Genomic DNA, 16,256 nt, shown 5'->3' with positions numbered 1-16,256 from the left:
TTTATGCTATTCGCATTTCTTTCCTCTCAAAGTTCTTATTTGCTCCTTTTCTCAACTTGATGTTCTGTTCTCCAAAGGGTCTGACTGGTACACCTGGAGTCCAAGGGGCAGAGGGCAAACCAGGACCACTGGTAGGTTACATTTCTTCACCACACTGTTTGTCTGTACACTGTGTTACCAGCACTATGACAGCAAATGCAGTGTAAGACTGATATCACAGGTGAATAGTTGGATGAAGCTATGGTTTGTTTCGTTGTCTAGGGTGCCCCCGGTGAAGATGGACGCCCGGGGCCAGCAGGGTCTATCGGAAACAGGGGCCCTGCAGGAACTATGGGATCACCAGGACCCAAGGGCTTCACCGTAAGACTCCAGAGTCACACAACACAACATTGGGTCTCATTCCCGAATGGATTTATGCTCTCAGGCAAATTTCTGCCGATTTAAGACATATTAGACAATTTCTCTGAGATCGGATTCGGCCGTGGCTGAGAGCAGAATTTAAGAGTAATGAGGAGCACACTTATGATTGATTAACTGATTGAAAATGTTATTAACCTGACAGACTGTATTCTCCATGTTCTTAATGCCTTTATTTGGGAGGAATCATAGTGATTCCTTCATGTCAACCCTACAGGCCTCCTTGGAATTAATTACTTAATCATAATTAAAATAAATATGACAATATTTGTACGATAAGAAATTACGCGGATGTTGGAAAAAGAAATAATATGGATTCATCTGATCACAGGGCAGCTGGATTAACCATATCTGAACCAGCTATTTTGGACAAATGTATAATTACTTTAATTACTCAGATATTCAAACACAATTATGCAATTATTGTGAAATGATTGAAAATAATAATTATTTAATGCCTTCTGTGGAATTTGTATTTCTTATTTGTTACATATCTGTTTTATTGATTAATTATACATTTGAAAGAATGCAGGTTAGAGCCAACATGCAATATATCTAGGGATGTGTACCTTTCACATTTGAACCGATACCGGTACCGGTACCGGTACCTGTGAATCGATACCGGTACCCAACGGTACCTTTTTTCGGTACTTTAGTCTCAAGAAATTTAATTTACCTACCTCAGTCGTGAAAAAAAATCCAAACTTCAAATAACTACAATTTCGACAGTTTTCGGCTTGTCATTGCTCCGACTGCTTTGTTGTTGAATCAAGTCAAATCCTAGGTAAGCATATATTGTGCGTGTGAACGTTGACATGAAAATAAAAAAATAAAAAGGAAAAGGAAAAAAAATAAAAAATCTGTATCTCACTTGAATCAATACTCGGTAGTACCGACGTGTTTCGGTTCGGTACCTCAAAAGTACCGAATTCGGTACCCATCCCTAAATATATCCCATGATTAATGGGACAGACATTTGTTTGATATAACTTGCATTCCTTCAAATATATCATTAATCAATAAAACAGATATTGAAATACACTATGTAGCCTACTACACCAACACTGCAAATGACAGTGGATAAATAAATAAGAACTAAAGCTAATCGCGTGGAAATAGACTGCATTAATATTCCATAAGTCTTGTGTGCCCCAGTATAGCCTACGTGTCTAATGAATGAACAGTAGGCTTATATTATTCTAATTACTTGTTTCATTAGGATTTAGTAGATACTATATATATGCTCTGCCCTATACAGTAAGTACAGTACACATATTAAGGCCGCCAGAGTCGGGCAGCGGACTGGTGGACTGTATCTGCGATCTCCTAATAAAACAAGTCATTAGAATAATATAAGCCTACTGCGTTCATTCATTACGCACGTAGACTATACAGTACTGCAAGCGTGTGTGTGTGTGTATAATGATGACAATACATGAATCTAATCTCATTTTGATCGGTCACAAAGCGCTTCCGCCACCATTTTCACACGGCTGCATCACTAGTTGCATTTAATGAGCTGGACAGGTGTGTCTAAGTCTAAGGACATGTCCCCACGTATCTGGATCTTTTGCCAAACGGATATTCTCAGGCTCCGTTTAAAAAGAAATCCTCGTCCACACGACAGTGTTAAAAAAAAAAAACTGCTCCAGACGCAAACACATAAACGCATATAAATTGCTCCAACAAGCATGTGGGCCAGTAGGTGGCGATAAGCGATATCACAAATACCATAGTGGTACGAGCGGTCAGGACGACTGAGAAACGATAGGAATTGTCCATTGGTTCACCCAGCCCACTTGACCATTCCTAGCATTTCCATTGGCTATATTGACATACATAGATGATAAATAGATAGATATAGCGGAGGATTATGCAGTCCAGAGGAAACAACCAATCTAGATATGTCACGATTCAATGCTTTACTTCTAGAGATACAATGTCAATGTTGAGATCACAATCTCCGGATTCTAAAACTGTACCTAAACTGCACCTCGTCCATTTATGCCTTGCACTATATTGTATTGTATATTAGTACACTGCACAGTATTGTATATTGTATGGTAACTACGTCTACGAACATTGTACATATGTCAAAACTGAACACTGTGACCTCTTTTTTTACTTCTAATTTTTACTATGTTTTTATTTCATACTTATCTTGTCATGCACAGTCTCTGGAGCGCAACAGTAAGAAGCATTTTGTACAAAAGTATTCTGTACTTCTGTATGACAACTATTAAAGAAACTTGAAACTTGAAACTTGAAATATGGCGAGTCCTTATCACAAACTATATATATACTAATTACAACAAGACATTCATTAATTGCATTGTACTGTTCACGTGTGGTGCCGTCGTCGCATAAGGATAGTTTGAATGACATTTCAGCACCAAGGCGCTGTCCACCGAAGTTATTATTACTTCAAAGCGCTACTGCCTATGGATAAAACAAGGTGTAATAAGGATGTTTTAGGTGGTGGTAGTTTCTCTGTTAGGACATTATAGCTGAAATATATAGCCTAGCTAGCCTATAGTCGGTCTGATATATATTAGAGAAATAGTAAAGTAATATTCGCCAAACAATCTGACGGGCCAGATATTATTACGGCCCGCCAGTCTGAGCATGCGTAGTGAGCTGTGGCGTCATCGTTTATCTAGACTATGCGTTTACAGTGGCTGCACAGATCCACTGAACGGATATTTTGGAAAATCTTCACTTTAAAATGCGTTTAAGAAAATCTCTGTTAATGTTTCTGAAAACACCCTTTACGTGTGGATGAAAGGCCCAATCGTGGAATAAAATGTGCGTTTGGCAAAAGATCCAGATACGTGGGGACATGGCCTAAAGTCTAAACCCTCGACTTTTCTCGATTTCATTTGCACACGGCACAGAGCCTGCCTTATAAGGAGCTCTGGATGCATTGTGTTGTATGCAAATGACCTAGAAGGGAACGCGCGTTCATGTTTCAGAAGCTGTCTCAGCTGTGATAGTTTGAGCCACTTAAGACATCTTCCCCACGCGTTGGGGACTCAGAGTGAACTTGTCGTAGATTCTGTCTCAGTCGGTTCCAAGATAAGTCTTCCAAGAGAACTCTTTGAAAAACATTCGGGAATGAGACCCATTGACATTAGCGGCAAACACTTCTGTTGAACCCCTCTTCTATTTCTAACAAAACTATTTCTGTTTTAAACCCAAAAGGGAGACCCTGGAAAGACAGGTGAACTAGGATCTGGAGGAGTTGCAGGCCAAAGAGTGAGTATTTCTTGCCAGTGTTCAATTATGTGGCGCGGTATGACTACCTTCTACACTTTTGTGAAATCAAGCATCTCATATTCTTCCAAGTGTGAAATGGGTGGAGCTGTTGATTCAGCCTTTAATTATTATTATTTTTTTTTTAAATGTACCTAGGGTCCTCCCGGGAAAGACGGTGAAGTTGGTCCTGCTGGCCCACCTGGCCCATCGGTAAGTGGCTTATCTTTCCAAAATCACTTCCGAAATGCATTTAGCTGGCAGCAGAAATTGGACTTATTATCTGTCTTCTTTCAAAGGGTGTTGCTGGAGAGAGAGGAGAACAGGGACCACCAGGTGTCAATGGATTCCAGGTGTGTTTTCATGATGTTTGGCTGATTATCATATTGGAGAAAGTATAAACACAAAAAGGAGTGGTAGATAGAGGATGATTAGACCTCTTATAAAAGTCCACTGATCTTGATGTTCTTGGTGCCTGACAATGCGTTTGTGGTATAAAAGGACTTATTACTCACACTTCAAACCTCATAAAATCACATTTCCAAGTGGTAAAAGAGACAGCAGCAGATCAGAATATTACTCTGGCAACAGTTATTTGATTATGTTGTCTGGGTAAGAAGGCCTTTCATGGTGTTTACGATTAGTCCTGAGTATATATCTCGCACAATGGATGCACACTCCATTTTCCTTTTTCCTGAACGATCGTGTGTTTGTAGGGTTTGCCTGGAAACCAAGGTCCTCCTGGAGAGTCAGGGAAGCCAGGTGATTTGGTGAGTTGATCAAAGATCATTCGTAGTTTGACTTCTCCTTATTATTTTGTCTGTCAACTAACAGAATTCATAGAAGCTCAACAAATATTATTATTTCTCTGTGAATTAACATGTGTGTTTCATTCAGGGTATTCCTGGAGAGGGGGGCGCAGTGGGTCAGATTGGACCACGGGTAAGTAGCCTCCCATATGTAAAAATGTGTGTTTTATCAATGGACTGATTTAGTTTGAAAACTGACTGAGTTTTGGTTTGTCCATAGGGTGAGCGTGGAATTCCTGGGGAGAGAGGGGAACTTGGTGCTAATGGCTTGCAAGGATCCAAGGGAATCCCAGGGGCACCAGGTCCAGACGGGCCAAAGGTACAGTTGTGTATTGTAACGTAACATAATGCCATTTGGTGGAAGTTTTCATCCAAAGGACTTTAAACTGCCTGCGGGTGATAAGCATTCTGCTCTTTGCTCACCACGAGGCACGGTGCAGAATCATGTCAAGAACATGGACAGTTAATCTCCAAAATACAGAGAAGCACATTTTTCCAAGTTGTGTCTGCTTACATCACATAAAGCTGTAATCTCATTGGTAGAGATTCTAAAAGGGCAAATAAATTTTACTTTGAACGCAGCGATGAGTGGAAATCTTGAGCAGTGTGTCTAATGCCAAGGGTATCCCCTTTCGTGACTGCTGATGCACGCCTTGCTTTGAATACAGCAGTCACTTGCTCAACCTTACCATAGGAACATTCACCCTGAAGCACTGGTTATTTACGAACGGTTAGTTCTAAATTTATCACAGAGAAATGTCAAAGGTACTCACAGTTGCACGAGGGTTTCACACACAAAACCGGGGTGGTTTGAAAGCTCGGCGTTGCCGGAGCGCTGTGATTCCTGGGCGCACCAGGCATGTGACAAAGCAGAAGAAGCCAGTCACAGCGCTCTGGCAAGTCACAAATCGGAAGAACAAGAGTAAGCCATTTTGACGCAAGGCTAGCTCAGTGATTTTTACATGTTTAGATTTTTTTTTAATGTTTATTAGCAACGCCGAGCTTTCCAACCACCCCGGTTTTGTGTGTGAAACCCTCGTGCAACTGTGAGTACCTTTGACATTTCTGTGATAAATTTAGAACTAACCGTTCGAAAATAACCAGTGCTTCAGGGTGAATGTTCCTATGGCTAGTAAGGTCGAGCAAGTGACTGCTGTATTCAAATCAAGGCGTGCATCAGCAGTCACGAAAGGGGCTAATGCCAAGGGATGCCACAAAGCAGGGCCGGCTCCACCAATCGCTTCATAGAAAAACAATGGCTGTCATAGTATCATGATCACTGTGTAGTATCATGATCACTGTGTGTGTAGTATCATGATCACTGTGTACATCACTGTGTAGTATCATGATCACTGTGTACATCACTGTGTAGTATCATGAGCACTGTGTACATCACTGTGTAGTATCATGATCACTGTGTACATCACTGTGTAATATCATGATCACTGTGTACATCACTGTGTAGTATCATGAGCACTGTGTACATCATTGTGTAGTATCATTATCTTATCTTATCTTAGCACGGGTGTTAGTGCCAGTGTTAGTGCACTTAGGCTAAAGTGCTGTGTGTGATTTTGAACACCACCTCCTTCTCCTTGTAGGGGGTGCGTCACAAACTCATACAAAGTACCCTCCATTGTTTCCTTTGCAAAACTGGATACTGCTCTCACTGGCTTGCAGAAAGGAAACAGAGGCTAAATATTCACTACTAGTAGTAGTAAAATTACCATAGTCATGACATGAGAGAAGGGAGTTGGCACTTATCTTTCCTCTATTGTGTCACACTAATGCAAACCATCATAGAGAATGGATTGGGAAGTGACTGTTACAGACAGTGCCCAGAATGGCTGACTTGTGATCATCGAGAGGACAACAGATGCAAAGGTCTTGGAAAGGAAAGCTGAATGAAATATATTTCACAACAAGCCCATAGATCATAGACCGAATTCACCAAGTAATGACAACAGGAAGCTAAATGAAGTATATTCCACAACAAACCCAGATTTGAGACAGAATTCACCAAGTAATGACAACAGGAAGATGAATGAAGTATATTCTGCAACAAACCCAGATTATAGACTGACTCTACCGACACCAAGAAGGAAACTGAGCCCAGAATATAGGCCGTCTGGTTTTGCAAGTCCACCACCAGTTAGAAGGAAGGATTTCAGACACATGGAAGAAAGCAAGACGATGAATGGAGAACAAACAACTAAAGAACCAGATTCCATGCAAATTGAAACGAAACTACTGTAATTGCCAATTTAAAAGATGTTATTTTACGAGACTGGTTTGGAGTACAGGAGTGGTTGGAAGTAAAATTAGGATTACGAGGAGTGGTCTGATCCTTTTTAAGTGTGTGTCTTTGAGTCAACAGAGACAGACACTGGAATTAACTATGGTAGGAAAACATCAGGTTCTTTAGCCTCAAGTAAAAAGGCCCAATTGAGAGGTGTTGTTTGTCCTGTGCCAATCGATTGGGATGCTGAGAGATTCAAGGACTCTGGAGGAGTTTGTGATGCGAGGCATCTGCTACACTACGGTGGTGGACAGAGAGAGTAGAACTTGTCGGTGTTCCGTTGAGTTTGGGAGGGGATGAATTGCAAACTGAATTATGGGCACAAGTTGAGGAGAGATCATTTAGATTCCATTTGTACCGTTTCCTCTGCAGTGCAGAAGATGTCAAACACTTGGACACATGGTTTCTGCTGAGGTGTGTTAAATGGCATGTAATGCAGTGCTGTGTCAAGAACCAGTTAATGTGTGAATTGTCTTTTGAATGCCAAAGAAATTTCCAACAAATTGAGGTAAACAAAATTAGGCTAGTTGATTATGTGTCATATATTGAGGCAGTGAAGAAGAGAACAACAGGATGGGGAAAAAGACAGTTCTTGGCATTTATACATACTTTGATGATGAACTGCCCCGGGGGAAGTAGCAGAGAATAGAAGCGAGATAGTGATTGCAGCAAAAAAAAAAAAAATGTGGACTTTTCAGCACTGCAGGAGGACTGTACTGAGAGAGGCTGTGGTTGTGGCTGTTTTGGTTTTTATTTATTAGTTAATTTATTTTTGATTATTTTGTTGTCCATATCTATACATTGGATGGTGCAAAGAATGATTTTGGCATAAGGGTACAATTCAGAGTTGATAGCATCGCTATCACAAGTAAAGCTTGGATGTAAATGTTCCAGCAAACATTCCACACATCAACAGTCATTCTCCCATGTCGACAGAGCAGCTTCTGGTTCCACATCAGCATGACATCAGAGATTCGTTTTGGTTTTCTCTTGGGAAGAAAGGCATTTAACACTCATTTAGATGCTGGTCAGACCTACCAGGCAGCAGAAATTCAGTGTATAAAATAACTGTTAATCCCCTTTAACTCATTGACCACCGGGGATTAGCCTCATCCTGTAGTCGCTCACCTTGTTTGCAGGCCTATAACTATTGAAATATTATAGCTATGGATGCAATACTATGGCCCATTTGACATAGAGTATCTATCGTTCAAGATGTGAAAAAGGAATCTTTTTTCCATCCATACATTCTCGTTTTATACCGTGGTGAATATAAGTATGGTTTGAGAGCGTTTTAGGGTCATTCCTGGGAGGCTAGTAATAGCCCGCGAAGCATATTATACTTAATCCATTGGCATTTTGTCCCTATACATGCTACAATTGAACATTCAAATGCATATGATCGGTATATTATGTTCCATCATACATGCATGAAAGGGGGGGGGGGTCGTTTCTGATTAATTGATTGTCAATAACGGCATTCGTTAGTACAACAGCATACGCTGATCAGGGCGATGGCTATGAAAACAATGCACAACCAAGCTGAAATTTACGTTAAATTGCTCTTACCTGTGGCCAATGCGATTCCAAAAAGAATATTCCAATTATTTGATTGCCATCTGCTAGATCGTATGTCCATTTGGGCCATGACATAACCCCCCATAGCATAATGAATCGGGCGTCCCGAAAGCGATTCAAATGCGATCAGGTATACCCCTCAGTCCAGGCTACTCAAACTCCGCCCGGAGGAATTTCAATGATACACAGCCATATACACAGTCACAAAGGAAGTGCAACATCGGCTGCATACCACCAGGCAGCGATATTGGACCATTGCGATCTCAGACACATTGTCTATGGTACCACAGCCTTCCTGGATGATTTATGAATGGAAATAGCAAATAAAATAAATAACGATCAAATAACGAGTATACTCGTTGTTGGCGTTATTCGATTGGTGGCCAATAACGAGTATACTCGTCGTTGGCGGGGAATGAGTTAATGATTAACTCTGTAAAAATTACTGTTAGTGTTAGTTTGCAATGAAGAAAATCCTCTGGAGGAATCGTCGTTTGAGTAAATAATTTTTCATCTGCAGTTAAATGTGTGAATCTTTTGGTTTTGTTAAAGGCCATTAAATGCCTGTTTGCTTGTTTCCACAGGGTAGCCCTGGTCCAGCTGGCGCCCTTGGTGATCTCGGACCTCCCGGTCTCCAGGGAATGCCAGGAGAGAGGGGCATCTCTGGGCCTCCAGGGCCAAAAGGTGACAGAGTAAGTGTCTACATCCACGTCATCCTCCGTCAGGACATTCATTTTCTCTCCTTCCATGGTGAAACAGACGTGGTGATAAATGAGGCCCAGTGTTTCACAAAAAGGGCCTCATAAAAATTACTAAGCCTCAAAGTGAACGGAACAGCTTGGTAAAATGGAAGGGATAAATAGCGATCTGTGTATTAGTAGCTTTATAGCACTAATGTTTTATATCTAGCATCTGTGTATTAGTAGCTCTAAAGCACTAATGTTTTATATCTGACAATATCTGTGTATTAGTAGCTCTAAAGCACTAATGTTTTTTATCCGACAGTATCTGTGTATTAGTAGCTCTAAAGCACTAATGTTTTATATCTGACAATATTTAATAGAAATCAGGTACCAATTTGGATTGAGATGTTGGCTAATTCTGAAGACCAAAAAGACACTGTACGCTGATGTTTGCATCCCTACTAAATCTAATCTGATATCTTTTTTCTTTCTTTCTTTTATTTTTATCTTGGCAGGGAACAATTGGGGAGAAAGGATCAGAGGGTACAGCTGGAAATGATGGAGCTCGGGTAAGTAGAGCCACTGACACTAATATCTCAGTAGAAGATGTAAATGTAAGCTGATAATGTTACAAACTAGGAAATAAGATGGACAACAATAGCTCAGTATGTTTTGGGAATTGAGGGGGAAAAGGAGGCAGTTATTATGGATGTAATGTCCTACACTACAGAGTCCCTGGTTTGAGACATGTCACTGCATATTTTGTCTTCCCAATTCATTACATAAGTTCCTGGTAAAGTTGATGAGGGGATTTCCCTAACAATATCTTTTGTAACGGAACAGGGAGCCCCAGGCCCCATCGGACCCCTTGGAACTGCTGGACCCAGTGGTGAAAAGGTAAAGAGTTTTTACATCATGTTAACAAACTTGTGTTTTTCCCCCAATGTACATCAAGGCAATTCAAGACAATTCAAAGGGTTGCTGGTTCAATCTCTTTTACAGACGGTGGCAAATATCGCTAATTTACCCCCGAGCAAGGGTACTTAACCCCCCCCCCCCATGTACTGTATACAGTATATGTACCAACTTGCTCCATGGATGGGTATTCAAATACTTAACATTAGGTTAATACTGTGATACAGCCCGGCAGTTGCTTGCACTATGTCGATGTCTTTGCCTCTGGCCTTGTAAAAATCAAAACCGTACACATTGCGGGTAAACCAAGTCATTATTTGCATCAGTTCTGCATGGGGAATAGTTCCCAGAATATCTCACATGCTGCCAAATCCTCCGGCTCCACATTGCTTCCTTGACTGCATCTGACAAGAAAACCAATTTCTTGCCTTTTTTTTTCTTTTTTCTTTTAACGTACAAAACCTTGGATTTATGAAGAAAAAGAAACGCACAATGCCAATAAGATGTTTGATTTTCTTACAGGGAGAACCAGGCCCTAAAGGTCCAAACGGTCCTGCAGGTTCCAGAGGAGTGCCTGTAAGTAGACCTTTGCGAAAAGAAAAGTTTGTCAGATGTTTGTTTTCCAACATACAGTAAGGGGGTTATTGGGCGGCCTAGTGGTAAGAGAGACCATCTTGTAACTATAAGGACACAAGTCTGAATCCTCCGACAATCCATGTGTCCGTCCATATCTAAGTCTACTTTAATGGGACGCTGAACCTCAACCTGCTCCAGGGGCACCGCCAACACCTGAGCCACCACTCTGAACCCTGAATGAAATACATATCCAATTACATGGTGTGTGTAACATGGACATTAAATGCTCTAAAATTCCTGAAATGAAAATATGTTAAGTACGGTATATTGGTTTAGTGTACCAATGGTAGATAGGCTGATCAGACCTCACTGCACGCCTGAAAGGAATGTAAATGATGCATCCAAATAAAAAATGTCTAGGATATTAAAACGACATTCTGATTGATTGTAGGTTACATTCTGAAAAGTGCAATGCTATGTAGATATACAAATGGTCCATATCCTATAGAATGTATTCTATAGAAGAGTAACATGAACAGTTAATTATTAATTGTTTCCTTCCCTCCAGGGATCTAGAGGTGACCCTGGCCCCATCGGTGCTGTTGGATTTTCTGGACCACCCGTAAGTGGTTTTCTATTTGTGAGGAGGAGATATGAAAACCTCAAGTGAAACCTATTTATTCACTATTACGTTGATGGTTGTTGAGACAATAGTATGTTTTTGGGCTATTATGCTAATAGTACCTACCTACTGCAGGGTCCTGATGGTCAACCTGGAGTCAAGGGGGAGCCCGGAGAGCCTGGTCAGAAGGGTGATGCTGGGTCTCCAGGACCTCAGGGCTTGTCTGGTGCCCATGGACCTCCGGTGAGTTGCAAACTTAATCCATAACCTCTTCTAAACAAGCAGGGGACGGCAGGAGCCTAAAATATAGAGATCTTGTAACTGGAATGTTGGCGGTTCAAAACCCCAGATGGACTGGGAACATTTTGGGAAGTGAATAAGTGATGCTGTCCCCATCCTCAACAACAGATTGCTCAGTGACCGTCAATAGAAGCCAGTTTTACTGGCCAGCTTTTAGGTCCGACTCCGAGTGTGTTGCAGTATGATGCTCAGAAAACATCGCCCTGGATAAGGACTGGATGAACCATTTGTAATACAGTGGTGTTTTTGCAGGGACCATTGGGTGTTGCTGGACTGAAGGGTGGAAGAGGAACACAGGGTGCACCAGTAAGACCATTTAATTTCCACATCAAAAACACGCAAATCAATCAATACAATGAATTCCAAGAGTATTTTACTTTAACCTGAGGGGCTTGTGTAACCTCTCTCTTCCCAGGGCCCTACTGGTTTCCCTGGATCAGCAGGCAGGGTCGGCCCTCCAGGCTCAACTGTAAGTATTGATTTAAGACAACTGAATACTTAATTTACAGATGGTTTAGAGAAATGGTTCACAAATGCGGGATCACTGCCACATCCATCATGAAATCCTAACAGATTTTCACAATTACTTCAGAGGCATTGAGAGGAGGCTATCATGACGGCCAGTAATGTCATTAAGCTGTGAGCTACAGTATCTGATGAGGAAATCATGTTTGCTAGGGTCCCGTGGGAGAGGCCGGACCCCTGGGACCCCCTGGCAGAGAAGGTGCTCCTGGTATCCGTGGAGACAATGGATCTCCTGGAAGACAGGGAGAGAGAGGACCAGGAGGAACGCCGGGAAGCCCCGGAGACAAAGGAGACTCTGGAGAGGACGGTCCCACGGTAAATTGACACAAGAGTCTTTATTTTCGTGCATTTAGTAACTAGTGCAAGAGTAAGCTCAGGGCGCTGGTGCACGTGGGTTTGCCCAACTTATTTGGGGTAATTTGGTGACCAGAGATGCAAACATATCCTTGTTGCAAAGTGGCAAATTTTTCAAACGGCTGGAGTGCATTATTATTAGTAGGTGTGGTTAGGGCTTCCTTGAATTACGGCCAATCAGATAATCGCTTCTCATCTAGAACAGTGCACGCCAAGGTGCAGCGTATTGACAATTTCATATGGCTGAGAAAATTCCACACGAGGCTCCGTCACACACTGAGATCCAGCTGCACTAATGTGAACGAATTTGAGAATAGAGCCCCATGACTCTGTCTGTTGCATCTGCTGTACATCTCTGTCATTTTAGGGTTCGGATTTAAGGGTTAGCTGGGAATATGCTTTTTTATGTTTCTAGAGCCAGTTGGTTTAAAGAACCAGTACAATGATGTTAATTCAGTCAGAGTAAGTTTATTGTGTAATTTTTTCAGCTTCAGATGTGTAATTTTACTGTTTTAGTGCACATGACTTCCAGTTGGTCTACACTAGGGCGTGGTCTGTTCATTGAAGGATATGTCAAGTTAGTATCATATTAAATGAATAAAAATTCATTACTTGTTTGTGGATTAGCTACTGTACCTGATATATTTCCCAACTACTGACAACTAAAGGGCCAATCAGTAGTAGATTATGCTATCTCTTCAGGGAAGATAATTGGATATCTGATATGCTTTGATCATGTTCTGTTGGGTGATTTTACATCAACATAACTTCTGTACGAGAATTCAATGAGATTGAAAATCACGATTTTCATTGGACTGAAATATTCTACTTCCTGTGTTGAAATACAGTATAACTTTTTTGCACAGCCATTGTTACTAGCCATAGCGAGCATCATAGTCATTGTTGTTAGGGTAAGACACATCCAAAAACAACAGTATGCAAATGCTGGATCGAGTTATAATCCAGCAAAAGTACAAAAGGTTTGCACACTGAAAGGTTTCCATTCAATTAATTTACTGATGCATCAGAGTGAGTGAAGTAGAGCTGTCATCACGTAAAACATCACTCTGATGCATCAATAAATTCATTTTGATTAATTGAGAGCTTTCAGCATGCAGACCTTTTTGTACTTTTGCATAATTAAGTGAGGACACACACACGCATTTCTAAACCAAACTTTCCTAGTGGGGGGTGTACTGACCGTGTTAAAGTGCATGTGTATATGTACTGTAGGGAGGTGGGGTATGTGTGTGCGCATGCAATGTGTGTGCTGTCAGCCTATTGTCACAAGACCAAGCCTTTATACTGGAATCACAGCCAGATATTTGATTTCCCGTCAGTCGCTGCAACAGGAACCGGCAGGGGGAATTACAGTATGTGCACTACTTTGGATGCAAATATATTTTACAAGAAGGAACTGTCGGCCTATCGATCTCTGTGCTGAGGTGAAGCAGATTGATTTGACATTTGCACTGAAAATGCATTTAAAACCTTCCTGTATTGATTATACTACTACCAAAAACAAATCACTGAGATCGCGAATCACAAGTCTGTTTGGTAGGTCATTTGCGCTGGAATTTTTACAGATTTGCACAGGATTAAGATCACAGACGTCTTCCGCAATTATTACAAATGACTAGAGGTCATACTAGTCCCAGGCTTCCGCTGTTTCCTAGCAACACAGGAAAACTAGACAGAGAATCCTAATCCTTTTAATGCGATTCCCTCCTCAGGGTCCTGATGGCCCTCCGGGTCCAGCAGGAACTACAGGACAAAGAGGCATCGTGGGTCTTCCTGGTCAGAGGGGAGAACGTGGGATGCTAGGTCTCCCTGGACCAGGAGTACGTATCTTAGACAGTAGCTTCTGTGCTCATGGCATTTGCAAGTCTTGACTTTTTCTTCCAAGGTCCCGGTCAATTAACTTTCACTTCATAATAGAACCAGACACACCAAACTATGTGCTAATGACAGGGCTTTCATTTTCAATTACTTCTTGATAGGTGGGTTATGACAACATCCTCAAGCTAAACTTTTTCTATTACATTTTGAAGAAACCAACAAGTAGATCCACACACCAAATTGATTCTCCTTTTACTTATCCTGCAGTATAGCTCATATATCTGTCCCTGTATGGTTGAACAGAAGACTAAAAGTATTAGCATGTTGTGGGGTATCCCAGATAGCAACCTGACACAGTTGGATCAATATTGAAGTGTCAATGTACTGTAAATTACATTTTATCAACATTGAAATGTAGCTGAAAGTTGTCAACATTGACTCAATGTTGATTCAGTGTTGCGTTTTTAACCTAAAAAGTCCATCAATTGTCAACATTACTTTAGTCGATTCAACATCAAATGCATTTTCAACCTCAACCAAAATGATTATTCTGATGTTATTTCAACATTGAATCAATGTCACTCTGCTATCTGGAATGTTTGTTGGTTACATTTATACACTACGCAGTTCTCCACTCTCAAAACGGCTGTTGTCTTTCCAGGGCCCACCAGGGAAACAGGGAACTACAGGACCAGGTGGAGACAAAGGCCCGCCAGGTCCCCTCGGTTCTCCAGGCGCTAATGGACCTCGTGGTGACCCCGGTCCCGATGTATGTCCTCCAGCGCTCAGTAATCAGTCTATCCAGCTAAACACAATGTGAAACATCCCAGAGACTGTTTAGATAAGATGCAATCTAGCTAACATATACAAATATAGATGTGCTTTCATATTATGTGAACAACCCCAAGTATTTTTTTTTTACCTCTAAAAAAAATACATTTCCCATTTTCTTCAGGGGCCATCTGGCTCTGACGGTCCACCAGGCAAGGATGGTCTTATGGGCCAAAGGGTAAGAGCAGTACATTAAAGACTGCACCCATATTGTCAATAACAATATATTGCCATGATGTGTCACAAGTGACCAACAACAGGTGTTTGTTTCTCTAGGGGGACAGAGGAGACCATGGTCCAGAGGGTCTGGTTGGCTCTCAGGGACTTCCTGGCTCTCCAGGCCCTGTCGGTACATCAGGTGGTGCTGGCAAGAGAGGAGACGCTGTATGTTCACATCTCTGTTCTAAATATACCTCGTCTGTCTGACCTGTTAATCTGTCATAAGACAGAATCATTTTGTTGTATTGAAATAGGTTTTGTACCATCCAGTCTGTTGCATGCAGGCTATCTACCACACACATATATAGTAGTAAACAGTGTGTATATGCTACATACTATTGTCATAACAAGGGAGATGCAATCCCCTTCTGTGCCCCTTCGAATTGCCCACCCGGTGACATGGCTGTGTCCAAAATGTTTCAAATGTCTACTTGTTTACAGGGCTCAAGAGGACCAGTTGGTCCACCAGGCTCAGCTGGAAAGAGAGGCTTAGGGGTGAGTCATTCAGAGTACATCTTGAGGTTATGTACAGATATTATCAAAATTATAATATCTATTCTGTGTCATCACATAAACAACTTCAACACATCAAGAACTGTGGTTATAATAACTTATTATAAGAATAGTCTCCTATGTTTTGCTGTTCCAGGGTCAGGCTATCGTTTGCTTTCCCTACATATTGGGAGCCATTAACTGTATTATATGTATTTAGTTGTAGTCATAATGGCACATATCAGAGTCACCCAAACTTTAGGCCTTTTCATTTATTTAATTGTATTTAATTAGCATATTGTGTGTGGTGAGAGACATGGACAGCTTGTTCTTTTCACAACATTGCCCATGAAATGTGGTGCATGGTTTCTTTTTAACCACAGGGACCCCAAGGACCAAGAGGAGATAAGGGTGACCTGGGAGACCATGGAGAGAGAGGGCAGAAGGGACACCGTGGCTTCACCGGCCTGCAGGGTCTTCCTGGACCACCTGTAAGTGAACACTGGGCGTTTGATTTCCTGTGATCATCAATAAAACATAGCATT

At 41.4% G+C, this 16,256-nt stretch overlaps 1 protein-coding gene across 1 annotated transcript in view; it reads left to right on the top strand.

Annotated features, from left to right (window-relative positions):
* col5a2a (collagen, type V, alpha 2a) overlaps positions 1-16,256 on the top strand; it is a 92,767-nt gene that overhangs the window by 63,936 nt on the left and 12,575 nt on the right. Inside the window, exons 26-48 of the mRNA XM_084310229.1 lie at positions 78-131; positions 262-360; positions 3,619-3,672; positions 3,829-3,882; positions 3,969-4,022; positions 4,386-4,439; positions 4,567-4,611; positions 4,699-4,797; positions 8,940-9,047; positions 9,554-9,607; positions 9,882-9,935; positions 10,476-10,529; positions 11,098-11,151; positions 11,287-11,394; positions 11,704-11,757; positions 11,867-11,920; positions 12,130-12,291; positions 14,064-14,171; positions 14,831-14,938; positions 15,125-15,178; positions 15,277-15,384; positions 15,661-15,714; positions 16,095-16,202. Coding sequence (XP_084166355.1) covers positions 78-131; positions 262-360; positions 3,619-3,672; positions 3,829-3,882; positions 3,969-4,022; positions 4,386-4,439; positions 4,567-4,611; positions 4,699-4,797; positions 8,940-9,047; positions 9,554-9,607; positions 9,882-9,935; positions 10,476-10,529; positions 11,098-11,151; positions 11,287-11,394; positions 11,704-11,757; positions 11,867-11,920; positions 12,130-12,291; positions 14,064-14,171; positions 14,831-14,938; positions 15,125-15,178; positions 15,277-15,384; positions 15,661-15,714; positions 16,095-16,202 — 1,755 coding nt within the window. The remainder of the gene's footprint in view (positions 1-77; positions 132-261; positions 361-3,618; positions 3,673-3,828; positions 3,883-3,968; positions 4,023-4,385; positions 4,440-4,566; positions 4,612-4,698; positions 4,798-8,939; positions 9,048-9,553; positions 9,608-9,881; positions 9,936-10,475; positions 10,530-11,097; positions 11,152-11,286; positions 11,395-11,703; positions 11,758-11,866; positions 11,921-12,129; positions 12,292-14,063; positions 14,172-14,830; positions 14,939-15,124; positions 15,179-15,276; positions 15,385-15,660; positions 15,715-16,094; positions 16,203-16,256) is intronic.

Source organism: Notolepis coatsorum, assembly GCF_963971535.1.
Source record: "Notolepis coatsorum genome assembly, chromosome: 3".
Lineage (NCBI taxonomy): Eukaryota > Metazoa > Chordata > Actinopteri > Aulopiformes > Paralepididae > Notolepis > Notolepis coatsorum.
Note: the sequence above shows the minus strand (reverse complement) of the source record. Positions and strands in the feature narration are given on the sequence as shown.